Source organism: Sceloporus occidentalis, unplaced genomic scaffold, assembly GCF_023333645.1.
Source record: "Sceloporus occidentalis isolate IW3139 unplaced genomic scaffold, rSceOcc1.0.p SCAF_7, whole genome shotgun sequence".
NCBI lineage: Eukaryota > Metazoa > Chordata > Lepidosauria > Squamata > Phrynosomatidae > Sceloporus > Sceloporus occidentalis.
The window spans coordinates 78,637,089-78,658,383 of record NW_028316987.1 but is presented as its reverse complement, the minus strand read 5'-3'; the positions used below and the strand labels follow the sequence as shown (position 1 = coordinate 78,658,383).

General features: G+C 40.5%; 1 protein-coding gene across 2 annotated transcripts in view; it reads right to left on the bottom strand.

Annotated features, from left to right (window-relative positions):
- ZEB1 (zinc finger E-box binding homeobox 1) overlaps nucleotides 1–19,524 on the bottom strand; it is a 111,491-nt gene extending 91,967 nt beyond the window's left edge. The window contains exon 1 of one of the 2 annotated variants that reach the window (XM_089533460.1): nucleotides 19,413–19,524. In XM_089533460.1, the coding sequence (XP_089389586.1) occupies nucleotides 19,413–19,470 (58 nt within the window). In that variant the 5' untranslated portion in view covers nucleotides 19,471–19,524. Of the gene's footprint in view, nucleotides 1–16,205; nucleotides 16,465–19,412 lie in introns of those variants that run through there. The other variant, XM_089533461.1, reaches the window with a different exon arrangement.
- Between the last annotated feature and the right edge of the window lie 1,771 nt (nucleotides 19,525–21,295).

Below are 21,295 nucleotides of genomic sequence, written 5' to 3'. Positions count from 1 at the left end.
ATCCCTTTCCTCTATTTTGCATAGATATCCAGCCACCAGTGCTGCAGAAGGTACCATCACTGAAGGCACTGCTCTTGTACTCAAGACAAGTGATTCTCTGTTGACAGGCCTTGGGGAACACACTATTCCAGCTGTGCTACTCTGACTGTTGAATTGGTGACACCAAGGATATCCTGCAGGCAAAGAATACACTGAATACAGATATTAGGAACTATAGCAACAGAGGAGGAAATGTATTTTAATTGTTTACACAATCATTTGAAAAAAGCTTCACTTGAGTTTAGTGGATTTTAGAGTGTTGGTCAGTTCATGATACAGGTTAAGTCTTCCTTATGTGAAATGCTTGAGACCAGAAGTGTTTTGGATTTCAATTGTTTTCAGATTTTGGAATATTTGAATATATACTTGATGTGATATCTTGGAATGGAACCCAAGTCTATATATAAAATTCATTTATGTTTCCTGTATACCTAATTCACATAACCTGAAATTAGTTTTATACAATATTTGTTTAATAATTGTGTGCATGAAACAAGTTTGTCTACACTGTACCATCGGAAAGCAAAGGTGTCACTAGTCACCCATGAAAGACATTTTAGATTTTGGAATTCTGAATAAGGGAGACTCAAGTTATATAGGCAGACTCATCATGCAATTTAGCGCAGTCACCACGCAACCACACAGGTGAACATTTACACGTGAATCCTACATTGTAAAATCAACTACAATGAAATGGAATGTGGGGAGAAATGGCACAGATTGAGCATACTCCTGAAAGATTATGTTCAGGACTCACTTCACAAAGGGATTCTTTAGATGTGGGAGGTCACACGAACCCAAGATGTCAGCTTGTGCTTTAGCTGCACAAAAGATAGCTTCGTGTTATTTATAAAATGATTAAAATAAACATACTGTATCACACTTTGTAGTGGATTGAGAGTAACAGTGATATTTTAAGAGTCATATGTAAATGTCAAGATTTCAGATTTTATTTATTATTTCCTTACTACCTACCATTTCTTGCTCTAAACAATCAACATTCTGAAAGCAAGTCTGAAAAGAATGTTTCACTATTACCTTTTATAAATGAAACTACCAACTATATTGCTGTGTTTCCTATATATCCCTCTATTAAAGTTTCATTTCACAGAACAAAACAACAACACAAAAAACTGTTGAGCCTAAGAGAAATTTCAGTTTGAGGCTCCCTTATCCAAATTGCTTGGGACCAGAAATGTTTGGGGGTTTTTTTTTTGGGGGGGGGGATTTTGGAATACCTTTATTTGAATATAGATTAAACAATGAGATATCTTGGAGATGGGCACCAAATCTAAACACAAAATTCATTTATGTTTCATATATACCTCATACACATAGCTTTAAGGTAATTTTATACAACATTTTAAATAATTTTGGGCATGATACAAAGTTTGTGTACACTGAACCATCAGAAAGCATATCACTATCTCAGATACCCATGAAAAAAGTTCTGGTTTTTGGAGTACTTTGGAATTCCAGATAAGAAAACTCAACCTGTACCTATTTTGATTATCTGCTTTGAGTTTCTAAACTAGATTTTCTAGATTTTAAATTTTCAGCTTGTGCAGGAGTGTCTTCGCATACTGGCCCTTAAGTAACACTTTTTTGTCTCACCACAACGTGCTGTCCCCTAATACAAATTGAAAATGGTAATTGTGTCCTTTGTCTTACAGATCTTCTAATTTCTCCCCCCCCCCCGCTTTTTTTTTTTTTTTGCAACACTATTTCATTTATAGATTCAGAGCACCAGGAGCAACTTCAACAGCATCAACAATTACTGCATGCATAGCAGTTGAATATAATGTTTCTCATGCCTTTAATAGACATGCAGTGGGCCTCTCTGCAAACTATATTGTAGGGGAATCACCATAATTTTACTGTCTACTTCCCTAATGGACATTGCTACAATGCATTGACCACAGATCAAAACAGCCATCACCAACCAGGATATAAGAATGGAATACTAGAGAACCACATAAGACTAGAATGGGATAGACCAGTCCATCTCTGATTTAAAGCTAGATGATGAATAGCAGGGAAGAAAAAGTAGTACCCTACATGGCTGGGTTGTATTTTCAAACTTAAAAATGGCAGCCCTATTGTCCACAAGCCACTACAAAGGTAGAAGATAAACATGGGATTACTGCAAGTTGAACATATACTATGTTCTTTTCCTCCCTCCTGAGTACATTGAGAGCAAAGCTTTAAATACACATCTGCTTCCACAAGCATTCAAACTGAAAGAATGTAGTAGTGAAAGTAAAGTCACACTCTGGGCACTTGCAAATTCTCCTGTGTCAAAGGTTGTTAGTTTTTCAGCTGTCAACTAAAGTTGATATGCAGTCAATATTCTGCACATAATTTCAACATTATTTTAAATTATTTTAGCTGTTTTAAAAAGTGTCTGGTTTTAAATGATTAGTTATTTAATGTATTTTTAGTCTTTCAAAATTATTACTATTTATTGACTTAAATTTTATTACATGTAACCCTGACATCTTCAGCTATAGGGCAGGATATAAATATTTTAATAAACAAATATTAAATTTTAATAAATTTTAACCATTAACCGTAACAACAATCTTGAGGTAGTAAATTATTTTCTCTAAAAAAATTAAACTTCATCTTGATTGAAAACATAGCATTTAAACAGAAGCAACAGACTCTGACTTCATAGATTTAATAGAGTTCTTCAGAAGAAGATATAAAGTAAGTCTGGACTGAATAAATCAATAAAGTAAACTGATTGAACTTTGTAAAGAAGAAAAATGATATGATTCCCAAGTAAAATAGGGAGGAAAGACCTGTTGTTACTTTAGTAAAACCACGGAATTTAAGTGACTTCATTTCAGGTACAAGCTTCACAATAAACAGTTTATCATTATAATTAAGGTGACCCATTTTGGGAATATCAAGGTAGCAGCTACTGTAATTAGTTGCTAAAGAAGATTTGTTGCAAACAATATTTTCTATATTTAACACAGCTCCATTATCTATGTTTTTACAATACAAACTTCAGAAGTAAGACACTGCAGTGAAAGTTTCCAATGACCCTGTTTATAAATTCTGAAAAGTAGGTCAATACAAAAACTGAAATATTCCAAAAGCATTTAAAATTGTTTTGCATAAGAAATTAATTGATTGAATTAAGATCACTTTGGCTATTCCTTCAAGCTTCTCAAATATATAAATGCCAGAGATTCTTGCTTCTCAAGATATAACTATGAATACAATACAGAGAGCAAGTTGATACATAACTGGGTTATGACAGAAGTAAGAATGTGGAACTACACATGGAAACTGATCCCACGTTGACTCCCAAATGTTACTGTAACAAGCATCTGAAGTATTAAACTGGAAATAAGTTTTTGCTGTATGTACAAACCTAAAAACTTCATAGAAGCATGAAGAGAAACAGAATTTGCTGAATTCACAAGACGTGGCAAAAGCCGAGTTCAAAGCTTCATGTGGTTGCCACATGAGAAGGAACTTTCAGAATCACTGCAGAGAGTACATCTGTGTGAAACAGTGCTCAAACAAAAGTAAAATGAAAAACTCCTGAAGGAACATCCAATGTTAAGCAAGACCTTTGTGATCAGACTGTTAGGATCTATAAGTAACAATCCGAGTCAACAGACCATAACAATAGCTCTAACTGTCCATTCAATTCTGCTGCTGTGGCAGACGAAAAGGAATTAAGGATTTAGGCAGGAACTGAGGGAATAAGGCACCCACGGACGGGAGAGTTACTGCCAAAAAAACTTATGTAATAGCTGTATACATTTCTGAACTATGCACTGTACAGGTGCAGATAACACTATTTGTGTCACAGAGACCATGAAGAACTGTCAGTTGCACTTTTAACACCATTTAAAATTTTTAAACGTTACATTCTTCCATTCCCAAATCCAAAGACATTTGTGAGAGTTGGCAAATTCTTTAAATGAAAAAAAAATCCTCTCCATTTGCACTGGCCAGCTTCAATAGGTACAACTATTCCCAGCAGAAAGACAATGTTGTACCTGCCTGTGTTGAAAGATGAGTGATGGAACAAAGAAGAAGGAGGGAGGCAGTAATCCCTATGCCACATCGGTTAATATAGTGCTGGGACGATGGCACATGTGCCCACAGAGAGGGCTCTGAGTGCCATAGGTTCGCCATCACTGATATAGAGGGATTCAAACTCAAACTTCGAAGAAGTAAGCACTCAAAGTCTGGTGGCTGGATGGAGAAATCTATGAGCTTCAGATTAGTCAACATTCAACATTTCTAAATCTCATCCTCCTTCCATCCCAAATGCAAAGAAACTTGCTAATTTTGATAAATCCTATCAAAACAACTACAACCAAGTTTTCACATCTCTAACAGGAAGTTGCTATACTGAAACAGTAACTATTTCCAAACAGATACAGCTAAAAAATCCACCACACACACACACACACATATATATATTGTTTAATTAATAATTAATTTAATACAGCTAAAACATGATGATTAAAAAGAAAAGGACAGCACATTTTGAAAGGGCCTTTCCCTCTGCCAAAGGCCTCAAAGAACAAAAGGTCTTCATCTGTCAATGGAAGGACAGCAAGATGGATGCTGAACTAACTTCTCTAGCAGCAGAGACTAGAAGACACCATGCCAAAAAGTACCTGAAGGTGATGGGACACAAAAGAGCCTCCCCAGAGGATCACAAAACATGAGTAAGCTCATATGGGAGAACAGAACCTCAATAATGAAAGATCTTAACCAAGTCACTGCATTGAAACTTTATCAGTCCAGACCTCAACTGCATGTATAAGCAGATGCAAACCTATGTAATAACCAATTACAGCATGTTTGACAATAAAACAAATTCAGTGTAGTCTAAATGAACAAATTACTTTGCTTCCTCTCTTCTTGTAGTTCTATAGCCAGTCTTCTTTCATGGGGATGGGGTAATATTTTCACTAAGTAATCTCCCTGCCCCGTGAAAAAGCATTTGGGGGAAGAGAGGAAACAGTTCAGGGCAATACAACAAAATCCATAAGCTGTGATACCTTTATTGGGCCAATTCCAAAGCACAAAATACATTTTATGCAAGCTTTCAAAGCTTCATTGGCTTCTTCATCAGGCAAAAAAGTTAAAAACCAGGAAGAGAAAAAAGGTTTGTTGTTTCTTGTTAACTGCCCTTGAGTAAATCCCAACTCATAGTGATGAGACATCTCCAAGACTTCCTATCTTTCATTGCTCTGCTTCGGTCCTGTAAATGCATATCCATGATCTCCTTAATAGTCCATCCATCTAGCATGTTGTCTTCTTCTATTTATGCATCCTTCCACCTTTCCTAGCATTATTGTCTTTTCCACTAAATCATGCCTTCTCATGAAGTGGCCAAAGTACAACAACCTCAACTTTATCATCTTTGCTTCCATGGAGGATTCAGGCTTGATTTATTCAGTGACCCATTTGTTTGTCTTTCTGGCCTTTCACAGTATCCTCAGCACTCTTCTCCAGCACCACATTTCAAATGAATTGATCTTACTTTTATCCGCTTTCCTCACTGTTCAGTTCTTGCATCTGTACATGGTAATAGGGAATACAATGGCTTGTGTGTTTCTAACTTTCATGTTCAATTGCTTATCTTTACATTTTAGGATCTTTTCTACTACTTTCATAGCTGCTCTCCCCATTCCCAGTCTTCTTCTGCTCTCTTGACTTTAGTCTACATTTTGATCCAAGGTACGGGAACTCTTTTACTATTCAATTTCTTCATTATCTAGGTTGAATTTGTGTAGATTTTCCGTGGTCATTATTTTTGTTTTCTTTATGTTCAGCAGTAAGCCTGCCTTTGCAATTTCTTCTTTGATCTTAGATAGTGGCTAAGCCTCCCCCGCAGAAATAATCCACCTTGGGCACCAGTTTAACTGCCATGACTCAATGCTATGGAATTCTGGGATCTGTAGTTTTGTGAGATATGTATCCCTCTCAGTCAGAGAGCTCTTGTGGCACACCACCAGTAGTTCCCTATCCATATTCTACCAGAAGTACTAGCAAATGGATTAGAAAAGGGGTTAGAGATTTGGCCTACATTGGCTTTTCTTCCTGAAAGTTAGCCTCTCTGCAAACAGTTACACAGTCTAAGATTTTTATGCGAAGAAGGATGTTCTGCTTGAGCTACTGTGTTTGTTTCAAAATTCTGCACCACATTTGTTTCACAGCTAGTTTACCAGACATTTTTAAGTAACACCAGCTTGATTAGATGCTTATATGCTAATGACAATCAACACAGCCACTCATCTTTATTAAAACAAAATTGCCCCACAGGACAGGAGAGAAATGCATACAAACAGGTCTCAGTTTATGTTGGGGTTGTATTCCTGGACTTGTGATGTAATTGACATTGGTGTAAACTGAGGGAGCCAATTCCACAGAGAATCATTGGGGGTGCATTCTGATAGAGGTGAAGTTGCTACTAAGTTGGCAATTTTATTTAACACACTACCAATTTTAAAGAGGTTTAAAACACAAAACACCAGAGCTTACTTTTTTTGGGCAAGAGAAGTGTTCAGATGCTCTCCAGAGAGTCCAGATGAGACAGCAACTATTGATCCCAAGGGGGCTAAACTGGGATGAACTGGCTTGCCATGAGACCTTTTCAGTTCCTTTTCAGAGAGGCACACAGAAAGAAAGCAGTTGGTAAGAACTGTGTTCTACTATGAGCTTCCCAGGTGGAGAAAGCACATAAGGAGAAAAGCGGTACATTCCCTGCTGTGTCTTCTGCAGCTGGCACAGAGGGCACAACAGGAGAAGAGACAGCACATCACTTGTATATTAACCATCTGTACTTAAAAAAGAAAAAGAAGATGGAGGTAGAAGAAGGCAAAAGGCAAACCACCTCTGAACAAATCTTGCCAAAAAAATCCATGATAGTGTCGGGTCGCCTTAGGGTCATCATAAGAGGGAAACAACTTGAAGGCACACAACAAAATCTTGAACAAAATGCTTAGATTTCTTTTCCCAATCAGTCCACAGTGTTAAGCAGGGTTTAAGTTACCACAAGATTCTTATTGGTTTTACTGCCATATGCTTAGCAGAGAGACCCTTTGGCTATTGTTACTCTCCCATTTACTCTCTCTGTATCATGACTTCCTCACCTAAACAGGCAGAGAAAACCCTTCTTTACAGCTACACCAAAACATAAATTCCATTTTCTTCCTTCCCCCTCACACACCCCTTATAAGCATGCAAGGAAAACCCTTGGCTTCTAGCAATGCCAAGACTGCAGTTACTTTCTTCTTCTCTCCCAGCTCCCCCAACCTAGGTAGGTAAAAAAAAATAATCACTAGTCCAGTCAGCTTTTCTTACATCAACATAACTCACCCTTCCTTTCCCACCTTGCTCAACAACATAGCAGCCCCGAGAATGCTATGTGTTGTGAGACTTTATTCCTGGAGAATGTTGTAAATTTGAAATGTTGTACATGGGGATAATGTAAATCAAGACTGTTCTGTATGCAGATTATTTAAACAACTTTCCCCCAGTCCCTGTAGGTTACAGAATTTGAAGTTATGAACAACAGAAAAGTAGATTATAAGTTTTAAAATGACCTTCAGAGGCTATATGTCTGCAACACAACAAAAAAGCAAACATAAAAGTGATGAACAAAATCATAACAAAGTAGGTTCAGGTGTTGAGGCAGTGCCCCCATAGCTCTGGAAGCCAGTAGATCCCAGAAGGCTAAATGCTGTCTGATCTGCAGCCAGGAGTTAAATCAGAGAGGTAGCAGCTCCATAGGCTGCCCCACCTGCTTGTGGCTGAACCTGATGCAGATGAGTCATTAGAAGAAAACTCTCAGCTGTGACCCCCATGCTGCAGACAAAATTTCCATTTCTTGGTATTGTTTTGCAGTTCTCTTCCTCTTCTCACCCACACCCCAGAAGTATATAACTGTCAAAGTATTTTGCCACCCCACAAAAAGCATTTTAGCTTCCTACTATACATAAGCAATTTTTTTTCTTAAGGAATTCATTTCCTACATTTGAATCTGACTTCCATCTTTTATATTACTACAGTGTCCAGTGCAATTCAAATAGAGAAGGGAATATTGAGGGATAGGGGCAGGGGTGGAATGAAGATATCCACATAATTTTGGGCTGTCTTACAAGCCTAATGGACTGGACAGAACCAAAATATGCTAACAATTTTACAAAAGCATTTAATGAGAGACATACAATTGCATGTAATGCATATAAAACATATTTCTAGTACAAATGCAATCTATATTCACCTAGTATTTAGAATAATAATGTCAGAAGGACAAGAAAGTTATCTTAAGTGATAAAACAATAATTACGTCAAAGAGTTTTGTTGTAATCTGAGTATTTCCTCCCATTTTCAGATATGTAGAATGAAAACTAACAAAAATAATCCTGTTACTGTGCAAGCACAAAGTACTGAACGATCACAGTCATCTGACTTTAATATAACTAATATAAAAAGTGAGCTTTACATTATATGGTTCATGGTTACACACAGCAAGGAAGAAAAGTTTGTTCTGGAGCACTGACATGATTTAAGTTTTCTTGACTGAACTTCTTCCAATGAAGTTGCCATAGGAACAATGTATGCCTTAACAGATTGTACAGAATTACAATTTTGATAGGCACACTTACACCTACTGGATCCAGTGATGGATCTGTTGAGAATGTCAGAAGACAGTACGGCCCACTTATCAGCATCAGGATCATGTTATATGGCACTGTAGTTGCCACTAGACCACCACAACAGAATCCAAATATTTCCTCTTGCTAGGCCTCATAATTCACTACTCACTGTCTTACTTTATGAAAGAGTGGTGTTCAAAAGTCTGTGTTTTAAACTACTTTTAATGGTTTTGAATTATTTTATATTACATACGGTTATAATTGTTCAATTGCTAACAAGCCATATATAAATACTGTAAGTATTTATGTTGAGGGATTTTACTGATACTACTGTCGGACCTACATTGTTAACATACCGAGGACTTTTCTTCCTACTAAATTCCTAGAGAAGATCTTCCAGGACCGGAAACTAAATCTGCACAGGATGTCACTGCCCTCAGTGAGGGCACTGGAAAAGTTTGTATACTAGTTCAGTTTAAGACTATTAACTGTGTTTGTATTCTGTTCTCTTTGCTCTGAGATACTGTACCTTCAAGGTGTTCTAGAGTGGCCTACATACTCTTTCCTGTGGACTCCTGAAGGAACTATTTTCAAGTATGTCACAGCATCAAGCCCTATCTACAGGTAACTCTGTAGTTTTGGACTGAGTAATTACAAAACACAATGCTTCCCCATAATCAGGAACTATGCTTTGTGACAGTATTTCCATGGAAACTGTTGACCACTTTGCTATGGAGACCTGTTTGTTATGCCTGGAGCTTTCAAGTTTCTTTAAGTTTAAAGTATCATGTCTCATGACAATGTTAAATAAGAAAAAGGTACCCAAAAACCATGACAAAATGACAAATAACACTAGTATTACTTAGCAATTCTCTGCTTAACACATTATGAGAAGTCCTACAATTCACTGTATATAAGAACACAACACACTGCATATCTAGTATTTTTATTACTTTGTTCAGTTATTCATTTGTACATCTGAGAGAGAATGTTATGCTTTTTTCCCTGTTAAATCAGTAAAACCTACTCAGATAGGTTTACTGTCAGGTGAAACCCCAGTGGTTGAAATCCCTTGATATGCACTTGTATATGGGGCTATAATCTCTAGCCAAACCTAGAGCCTTATTCAATTTTCTGTTCTCCTTTCAATCAAGTTGGTAGTGCTCTCTCTGAGCACCTACATATGTCATCTTCAGTCTCTAACTCTGATACTTTTATCATCTGAGTTCTTAACTGTTATACCTAGGTATCACATCTACAAGGCAACCAAGCATTTGCAAAGAATCACAAAGTGACTATGAGCCGGAAAGGTTGGGCTCATTTTGAAACCTTAACAGCCCAAGAACTACATTTAGAAGGCAAAATTTGTCATTTGGGGGCCATCTTTTATTTTTGGCTATATGACAGGGAGATCACAGGGAAGTGTATCCCAGATAGGTCTGGAAGGCAAAATGGCCCCTTGAGTCTCAGAAGTTGCCCACACCTATCAGCGATCACATAGTACTTTCTGATTTTCAAATCTTATTCCTTCTTACTCCTCTCCTCCAGTAGTAAATGAATAAGTAAAAGACCTATGCCTAAATAAATGCTACTTCATAAAGGAAATTCACCCAAATGGACATCATACTATACTGCAGTACACCTATGTCTCCACATTCGCTAGTGTTAGGGGCACAAGACCCTCGTGAATATGGAAAAACCACAAATAACAAAAACACTATGTTTTTACCTGAGAGGACACTTCTCTAGGAATCTCTAGGTCCTCCAGTGCAACTCTGTGGTCAACGTCCGACAGACAATGACCATAGAACTGCACTGGAGGATCTACAAATGCCTAGTAGAGTATTCTCTCTAGGAATCTCTAGGTCTTTCAGTGCAACTTTTAGTTTTACATGCACTAGAAGACCTAGATATTCCTAGAAAGAACATATTAATCCAATCTGTGAATAATCAAAGCCGCAAATATCAAAGCCGCAAAAATGGAAGGATGAGTGTACATTTATTACATTCAAAACCAAATACAATTTCATTCTATTCAAACATTACTTACAAACATAACTCACTCTTCTGTATCTTAAGGAATGGGATAGAAATCATCTGAATTGGTAAAAAAAGAAAGGCCTTATTGTTCAAGGATTACAACTTTTAAAATGTGTGCTCAGAAACTCGACACTTCTATAACGTAATCTTGACTATCATTTATCATAAGGAACACTTCAGCATTAGTATATCAAAATGTATAAGACAGCAATATATGCAACTCACCAGACAATAAAAGTGAGAAGTATAGTTGTGTTAATGTCTTGGACAATTTGGCCCAGACTAGCTGAAGAACATCTTTACCCATATTTACATATCCACAGACTAAGATCCTTGGATAAAATATCACCACAAGTGGCAGTGCATATCACTTCAACTTTGAAATCTTTTGCCTCAAGAGTTGCCTGGCTCCCTTTTGGTTTGGACTTAAGACATCAGGTCAAGACATCACTATTTCAGAGAGGAAATCAGACTATGGACTTTAGCATACCGGCAAAAAAGACGGGAGCATAGCAGAATGCTCCTGTCAATATCGCACGACAATGCGATGATTATCACACAACATTGCACAATATCACGATTATCCCATGAATAAAGCAGTGCTAGAATTCCTCTTCATTCAAGAGAAAATAAAGCTGCTTTGGGCCACTTTAAAAGTGTGCTGTTTAAACACTTAGCCCTAAGATGTTGGAAGCCATGTCAAAGCCACACTCCAGTTCTAAGATCTGGAGCACAGCTTTGGCGCAGCTTCCGGCCTCTTTGGATGCACGTGTCATTTAAACAGCATACCTCCAAAGTGACCTGAAGCAGCTTTATTTTGGCATGTCTGTTCGGGCCCTAAGTGCCTGTCCTTTTTGCCACTGTGATAAAGTCCTATGATCAGTTTGTAATTGTTCTGTAAATGCTTACAGAGCTTTGATTTTACATGTTATTGTGTATCTTATTTACCTTGCTAGCCATACCTGAGGTCTTTTGAGGCAAAAAAAAAGTCAGATATTTTAACAAACTAATTCAGTGAAATCAAGCACTGAAAGAAGTGCATTTGTTTTCATCACCTTATTTTATAGTATATTATATTTTATATACATACAGGGAGCTGAGGTTGTAAGATAATGATATGCTGAAGATCAGACAGGAATATATTCCATAGAATCCTTCACCACAGACAATTCCACATCAGACAGTATAAACGTACACGGGTTCTGCAAAGGAGAGTATCTATTTGATCCTAATACTGAGAAGTGGAAAGTGTTAGCTGGAGACTGAGGAGTCTAAGGAAGATATGAGGTTAAAAAAAATGTTTGGTTCACAAGCAGAAAAAAGAGATACCTGTTATTTTCTTAAGGAAGAAACCAAATGGTGAAGGAAAAAATGTAAAGTTTCATAAATCACAGAATTCAACAGGCATTAAGGTTGAATTTTGTTGTTGTTTTTTTTTTTGGCCTAATTTATAATTATAAACTGGTCTCACAGGGTGGCCTTAGGGTTGCCAAAAGTACACAACAAATTGAAGGCATACAACAACTGAGATGTGCAAGCATATCCCTCATCCTAAACCTAAACAATAATTAATTTTAATAATTATTAGTAGTATTATTAGAAATAATAATAATAATAGTAGTAGTAGTATTATTAGAAAAGACAATGATGCTAGGAAAGGTAGAAGGCAGTAGAAAGAGAGGGAAGATCACATCCCAGATGGTTTGACTCAATCAGGGAGGCCAAGGTTCTGAGCCTGCTGGACCTGAGCAGAGCAGTTCAGGACAGGGGGTCTTGGAGAAGTCTAATCCACAGGGTTGCCATAGTCAAGATGGACTTGAGGACAGTTAACAAGAGCAACAAACTTGAAACAAGCCAACTTCAGGGCAAAATACATGACAATGGCTTGTTTCAAATCATCTGTTGAAATTAACCACAGTTCAAACTTTAGATGATAAATAAAACTTTCCAATTTTCCTTTAGCCATGCCAAAAGAGTGGGAAAGCATGTAGGTCTAGGCCTGTTACTGTAAACACTAAAGCATGGTTTAGCACTATGTCTGAATACAGCCTATATTTACAGGATGTACAAAATGATGATAATTTTAATTAATATCTTTGGGGGCAAAATCCACCATCATTGTAAGGGCTGATACAGAGTAGTGGCTCACAGTGACCAGGGAAGAGGTGATGAAAGCAAAATTCCTGGGGCTTGGCCTCTGGGGCCTGCACAGTAAAAACCACAGAATAATTATAACATCTGTTGCTAAATCTCAGCATATACACGCTTTATCTAAATTCATAGTATTCAAACACTGAGCCATGCTATTCTGTATCAGCATGTAAAGGGATCTTGAAGCATCTTTGAGACAAACTGAGAGAAAGACGTTTGTAGCATAAATTTCTATAGACTGGATCTGCTGAAGTGGGTCATGTCTACAAAAGCTTATGCTACAGATTTCTTTCCCTCACTTAGGTCCAAAACACACTGCAGAATAACTGCCCTGTCTTAGTGTTCAGGAATCCTGGGTATTGTAGTTTATTGTGGCACCAGAGCCCTCTAACAGAAAAAGCTAAATGTCTCACAAAACCATGGTTCCCAGAATTCCCTAGCATTGAGCCAGGGCAATTAAAGCAGTCTCAAACTGGATTATTTCTGTGATGTGTTTTGGACCTTAGTCTCAAAGATGATACAAGATTTTTTTTGCATATAAATTTATAGGAAAATTTAGGAAGGGGAAGTGATCTTATGCCAGCGCTGAGTGGCTCAAGTACCTAGTTCTACATCCCCTCAGTCATGAACTCCCTAAGCAGTCTTTGGAAAATTATTCTCAACTGTATCCCAATCCACAAAATGGAAAATTCTATTTCCAATCTTATAGGTCTATTAGTATATGGAAATTAAGTTCTTTGAATGTTAAAAAATAATTACATAAATGCTATTATGATTTAGGTAACTGGCATTGGGCCAAAACATTTAGTATTTCCAGCAAGGAAATTCTGTATGGTTATATGAGTATGAACTTCTATGGCAGGAACATCACTAGATCTGGTCAGTGAGGAGGTAGATGCATTTGGAAAGCACTGCTCTCTGCCCCACCACAAAGGCCAAGGCATCAGCCTTTTCCCCACATAAGGAAAGACAGAAGCTCATTCTTGTCCCAAATGTGGACATGTACCAGTGGACACCTTCAGGGCCTAATTAGAAAAAAGTTGGGTTACAAATCTGTTTAATAAAAGACTATGAACATTCCAGATTAAGCTGTACAAAATACAATGGCCATTATAGCTGAACTAAGTGATCTGAGCACGACGCTTTACTTGCTCCAAAAACTTCAGAAGTAAAAGAGTAGCTAAACCACACAACTGAACTTTAACACAACACTTTCTTATGATGTAGGAAACCATTTTCACAAAAACGGATAAGGAGCTTGGATGCCACTTGATATTTTCTCTGAGCTAGACATGGCATCTGTGATGAAACATGCTCTTCTTGCTGAATGGTAGTTTAAAAATAAACTCAAGTTGTCAGATTTCAACTTTTGTTGTTAAGTGTAAAAGGAGTTGAATATGACGTTAAATTGTGGTTTAGCACACTTTTAATCCTCTGCTTTTATGGTGAGTGTTACATATGAAGACTATTGTAGAGAGATCTTGTAGCACCATTGAGACTAACTAAAGAAAGAAGTTGGCACCATGAGCTTTCATAGACTTACGTCTACTTCTTCAGATGCATTTGGTGCTGATGCTTATGAACAGTATGAATGTCAAATCAAATTACGTGAAGCCACGTTCCACCTAAGTCTCCAGTATGTGACGTTACCATGTTTCTCCATTCTCACACATAGTCTATGAAAGAATATCTATGTAATATTCAAATCTATACTTCTTCAATAATAATATATTTCAGAACTGGAAATTTGCCAGGTTGACACATACCACTTCAGATAAAGATTTCAGAAAAATTCTGCCAGAAATCTGTATTTTTAACTCTGCATTTAAGGCTGTAAACATTGCCAAACTGATGATAACTCAGAACTTTAAAAATATGCTTACATTACAATTACAATATCCAAATAATTCAAAAATGTTAGAGAGCTTTAACTTGAGTATTAACTATAGAGATTTTTTAACGAATACCTGACAGACAGAAAATGTTAAACATGATTATAGATGCCTCTGACAGTAGTAAGGTGTTATTAGTACTCTTATTAAGTACATTGTTAGCCAATGAAGGAGAGTATAGCACAGTTTGTTGTGCGTGACCTCACATATGTATATGAACTCCTTAGGGTCACCATAAGTTGGAAACTAGCATAAATAGTTTCTGACTTACGGTGACCCTAAGGGGCACCTAACACCTAAATTCTTGGCAAAATTTGTTCAGAGGTTTGTCATTGTGTTCCCTGAGGCTGAGAGAGTGTGAGTTGCCCAAGGTCACCCAGTGGGTTTTCATGGCCGAGACGGGATTCAGACCCTGATCTTCCACGGTCCTAGTCCAATACTTAAACCGCTATACTACATCAGCTCTCATATAGCATAGTAATTACATTTAGATCATAATCCTGTTCATGACTACTCAGAAATAATTCCCACTGAATTCAGTGCAGTTCACTCCTAGGGAAATAAATGCTGGATTACAGATTTAGAGATTAAAAATGGCACATACCTCAGATTCAGCAATGTTCAGACAAAAAGATAATAAACCTTTTTATTAGATGCAGGGGGGTGGGGGAAAGGAGTTTAAAGATGTCCTTTTGTTAAAATCTGTCTTTTAAAAGACATGTATACTAGGTCCATTAAGGCAGAAGCCAAAACACCAGTTACAGAAGTCAGTTTATCACCGTTTGTCCTCCCTAAATCTGACGACCAAAAAATTATTGCATAGGATTTGCTATAAGCATGGTTATCTGTCATCCAAGCAGCCTCTTTATGACAGGAGATTTGGCAAAAGGAGCCATTTCAATTGTCCATCTGTGGCAAAAGGTTTAAGGGTTAACTTCCCCTAGCAATTTTGATCAGTAAACATTTGCAAGTCAAACAGGAACCCACTGCTGAGAAATCTCTATTATCCAGCATCTATTATCTAGCCTGTCCAATGATGATGGTTAAGCATAGAGTTTTATCCTTTATTTGCTTAAATGTTATATTACAGTTAGAAAAACCTAACAATACACCTTATAAACCCGAGAAGACAGGTGTGATGATTTCAACCAAAAATCATGAAAAATGAGGGGGGGGGGGAGAGAACCCCTGGAATGGCATTGTAACCCACACACCTTTTGTTTTCTACAAGTCATGCACACTGCAGAGGGAACATTTGTACCAAACAGGCTCCAATCTGTTTTCCAAATATTAAGGACAAAGGGGGGGGGGGGACAGTGACAGCAAGCATGGTAAATAAATCCCTCCCTTGAGAATGAAAGCAGGCAGACAGGAGAGGGGCTGACATGCATGCTGTAGAAGAGAAACCTCACACCATCATGTTCCCCCCCTTCTCTACCTGCACAAGTTGCCATTTGCTGCAGCCCTTCAGATCCCCTTCTCCCCCCTCGATTTCACAGGCAAGGCAATATTCAAAGCATCTGTTGATGACAGGCATTAGCAGCACGGTCTTCCCAATCCAGAGCATCGTTTTTTACAGGGGGAAAATCCATTTTCCTCCTCCTCTTCAGGTAAACATGTTTACAGCTCCTGCCCAGGAAGACTGGGTGGGTTCAGCCTCGCATCATGGCACACACACACATGTCGTCAGCAGCAAGAAAAGCCCCCTTTCCTCTATATCATCATTAACATTTTAAATCAGGCAGAGAGAGGGAAAGAGAGAGGAAGCACTTTCAGGACTTACCTCTAATACAGCCTCAGCCTTAAAACACAAATACATATATATATATATATCAAATGAAACCCAGAGAGAGGGAAGAGAGACTGGCCGTTCAGAAGCGTTACAGAGCAACCTGTGAGTTGGTTGGGAAGCCAGTGTTTATGTTTCACACGTTTCAGTCTCGTTTTAAGCTGTGATGCTGCAAAGAGTCAACTTTAAAAAGAGCCAAACAAAAAAACCGTGCAAAAAAGCGCTTCCTCTCTCCAGCCACTCTATATATGCGCAGGAAACCGCCAAGACGGGTTACAAAAACCTCTGCTGCAGGACATCCTATGAAGTCACACGCTTTCCCGTTATTTTCGAGGCCAAACAAGGAAGGAAGGGAGGGAGAGAGAGAGGAGAGAGAAAGAAAGAAAGAGAGAGAGAGAGAGAAACCAAACAAGCAAAGCAACATGAAGTTTTGTGTATTTATTTCCCACCCACCCCTTCTTCTTCTTCTCCTTCTTCCAAAACTCTTTTCAAAGTTATAAGAGAAAGAGAAAGGCAGCCCTGAATGAGAAGGGGAAAACTGGAAAAGTCAGGGCCATTCCTTATATAGGCTGCAACCAGGGAAGGAAGGAAGGAAGGAAGGAAGAAAAGAAAGAAAGAAAGAGAGGAGGGGCGGCCAAAGCATTTCTGGGATTATAGGAGACAAACACAGGTACCTCGCCATCCAAGAAGAGGGTGAGACAGAAAGAGAGGGAGAAACTTGGCTGGATCAAGCTCCCTCCCTAACCCTCAAGGAAAGCCTTGCCTTTCCTTTCCTTCCCCCCTTCCTTCCTTCCATCCATCCATCCCTCCATCCCTCCCATCACAAAGGAGGGAGAGAGAAAAGCCCACTTCTCCTAGCCCTTGGGCCAAGAAGACCTGGGGGCGGGTGGGAGGAGGAGAAACAATATGTTCAATGGCCACGGGAGATAAATCAACATGCACTGCAGGCACTGGGAGAGGCGGAGGCGCAAGGAGAGAAGGAGGAGGAGGAGGAGGAGGAGAAGGGGGGAGCAGGGAAAGGAGAGAGAAGAGGAGGAGGACTTCAGGGGTGAGCATGTGGTGCCTGCCTCCTCCTCCTCCTCCTCGCAGGGTGAGAAAATAAAACAAATAACTAGAAAATCGATGCCCACTGCAGCAAGCAACAGTGCTTGGCCTCCCCTTCCTCCCCTGGCCTTTCCTTCGGGGCCAAGAAGACACGCCACGCTCCACAAGGAACCCAGGCCCCCCCCCTTATTACAAAACCACACACATACACACTTCTCCCCCCAAAAACAAGACACATATATTTTGCTTCTGAGGAGCTTCGGTGTGTGTGTGTGAAGGGAGTCAAAGTGTGAGTGCATCTACATGCACTGCAGGCACTAATATTTAAAAGTACTACCTACACACACACTCCCCGCAAAGACACAAACATGTTTGTGAGGGGCTTGGGTGGGTGAAAGGAGTCAAAGTCTGTGTGAAGCAGAGACACTTTTATATATGTATATATATACACACAAACACACACACTCCCTCTCTCTCTCTCTCACAGGCACTACTTTAAAAGTACTTATACACACACTTTAACTTCCCCTTCCTCTCCCCGCAAACACACACACACACACTCAGACATTGGTTTGTGAGGGGCTTCGGGGTGGTTGATGGGAGTCAAAAGTGTGAGTGAAGCACGTACACTTTATAGTGTGTGTGTGTGTGAGTGCACTGCAGGCACTAAAACAGGCAATCACTGTATAAAAAGCACTAACTATATATATAGTGTGTGTGTATATGCACTGCTGGCACAAAAAGAAACACTAACTATATACACACATATATGTGTGTGTGTATGAACTGCAGGCACTAAATGAGGCAATAACAGTATAAAAAAGCACTATATACACACGTGTGTATGTCTCTCTATATATAGAGAGACATACACACGTTCGTACATATATATATATATATATATATATATGTTGTTGTTTGTGAGGGGCTTGGCGTGGTGGCGAAGAGCACAAAGTGTGTGTGAAGAAGCATGAACACTATATATAGACATATACACACCCAGACACACACACACACACACATATGTATAAGCATTTCTTATGTATCTTTCTTACCTATGTTTCCTCTCTCTCTCACATTAAAAAGTGCTGCTGCTTCTTCACCCACCCAGGCCTTTTGGACCCCCCCCAAAAGAAGCCCCCTCACAAACAACAACAAACCAGGTGGGAAAGTGTGTGTCCCCCCCTTTAGAAAAGAGCAATCGTGTAGTTAGTTGTTGGGGTGCGTTGGGGGGGCAGGTGAGACCCTCCTGAAAGAGCTGCGTTTCTGGCTTCTGAAGGGAAACTCCCCTCAGTTTCAGCCACTCTCCCCCAGAGATCCACACAGACACACAAACACACCCACACTAAAAGTTTTGGGGAGCGAGGGGGTGTTTAAGAGGGAGCTCAGGTCCTAAGTTTCCAAGTCGCGGGGTGTTTTGGGGGCGAAGGAGCGGCCTTTCCTCCTCTCCCCTTCGCTCCGAAACTAAAGGCCGGTGGATGGGCGTCGGGCGGAGGGAGCTGCAGCAGTTGGGACAAAATGGACCGCGGCGGAGGGAGGGAGGAAGAGGGAAGGGAAGGGGAAAGGGCGGCGTGTATAACGGTCTCGCAGGAGCCAGGCTCCAGGTGGCGGACCTAACGGTGCGGAGGCAGCCGGGGAATGACTTTCCACTCCTCCTCTCCCTTCTCTCTCCCGAACACCTCTCTCTCTACCTCTTTGCCTTATATACCTATACCTCTCTCTCTATGTATATATCCATCTCTCTCTCTCTCTATATATATATCCCTATAAAGAGGGTTCCGATCCCTTCCCTCGGCGGAGCGGCGGACTGACCGTTATTGCGCCTGGGGTTCGCCTGCTTCCTGCGCTTACACCTGGGGCCATCCGCCATGATCCTCTCCCTCTCTCTCTCTCTCTCTCTCTCTCGCTGGTGTCTAATGCTCCTCAGTCACCTCCTCCCCCCGCCATCCTCCTCCTCCTCCTCCTCCCCCCTCCCTCCCTCTCCTCCGCCGGACCTGGCTTTTACGACACTCCTGATGTGACTCTAGGCGTGCGTGTGTCTAGGGTCTGCCTAGCTCTATGCGCGCGACCTGCCTCGCGCTCCCCCTCCCCCTCCCCTCCCCCTCCCCCCTCCCCCTCCTCTCCGCTTCCTTTTTTTGCATCACCTTCCTATACTTATACATAGAGATACCTTACTGAGACTGGGCCGCCGCCGCCGCCGCCGGAACCTTGTTGCCATGGAGACTCGCTTTACGGCAGCGGCCGTTTGAACCGGCAGGAGGGAAAAGTTTCTTCCCCCCCCCCCCCGTCCTCCTCCTGACACACACAACTCTCCTCCTCCTCCTCCTCCTCCTCCTCCTTCTCCTTCGGGCAGCAGCGGCTGTGTGTGGCAGAGAGCGAGAGGGAAGGGGAAAGGAGGGAGTGTGGAGGGGCTGTAAATAGAGGGATGGGACGGCCGGGGCCTCGCTTTAGGGCAGGGCGGCAGTGGCGTCACTACTACTACGGTCCCAAACACACAGACAGACACTGCGGGGATAACCCGCTTTGAGAGCGCTTTAGCTGCCCTGGCTCAGTGCTGGGGGATCCTGGGAAGTGTAGCTTTCTGAGATGATGTAGAACTACGGACCTGAGCTACTCAGCACTGAAGTAAAATCTCTCTCTCTCTCTCTCACACACACACACTTTCTCTAAATCTGCCTATAAATGTACATATCACCTTTGAGACCAAGGTCCAAAACACACTGCAGATACAGGCCAGTTGGGGAGCGCTGGGGAATGCTGGGAACTGTAGTTTTGTGAGGCGATGTAGTATTAGGGACCTGCCCCCCCCCCCCCACACACGCCCCCTAAATCTTCCTATGTGTTTACATCGCACCTTTGAGACTAAAGGTCCGAAACACACTGAAGAAACAGTCCAGTTTGAGAGCCCTGGCTCAATGCTGAGGAATCCTGGGAAGTGTAGTTTTGTGAGGTGATTTAGATTGTAAACCCTGAGGGCAGGAAAATAATGTCTTATTAACTATTATGTGTCTGAGAGCCTTTCTGGCTGAAGAGCAGGGTATAAATACAGTAAACAAACAAACTAGGGACCTGGGCCACTCAGCACTGAAGCAAGCTCTCTCAATCTCTCTCTCTCTCACACACACCTGTTCCCCAAATCTTCCTATACATTTACATAGCTCCTTTGGGGCTAAAACACGCACTGCAGAAATAACCCACTCTGAGAGCACTTTAACTGGCTCAGTGCTAAGGAATCCTGGGAGCTGGAGTTTTGTGAGGCATTTAGCCTCCTTTGTCAGAGTGCCGCAATGAACTACACTTCCCTGGATTCCCTGGCACTGAGCCAGGGCAGTTAAAGCGCTGTCAAACTAGGTTATTTCTGCAGTGTGTTTGGAGGGATTGTGAATATATATAGGTGGGATGGGATAGCAATAGCAAGGACGTTTCTGTACCACTTGTCAGTGCACTTAAGCATTCCCTAAGCGGTTTAGGATGTGCAAGACAATTGCCCCCAACAAGCTGGGTACTCATTTTAGGGACCTACGGAAGGATGCAAGGCTGAGTTCGGACCTGGCTGGGTCCGAACTCACAACCTTGTGGCTGTGGGGTCCTTGGTGGGTTGACAAGGTTCATTTTTGTAGAAGGGGTGGCACATCACTAGCACGGTGAGCATCACATCACTTGGTGTGGTAATTTAGGGTGTCTCACACACACAC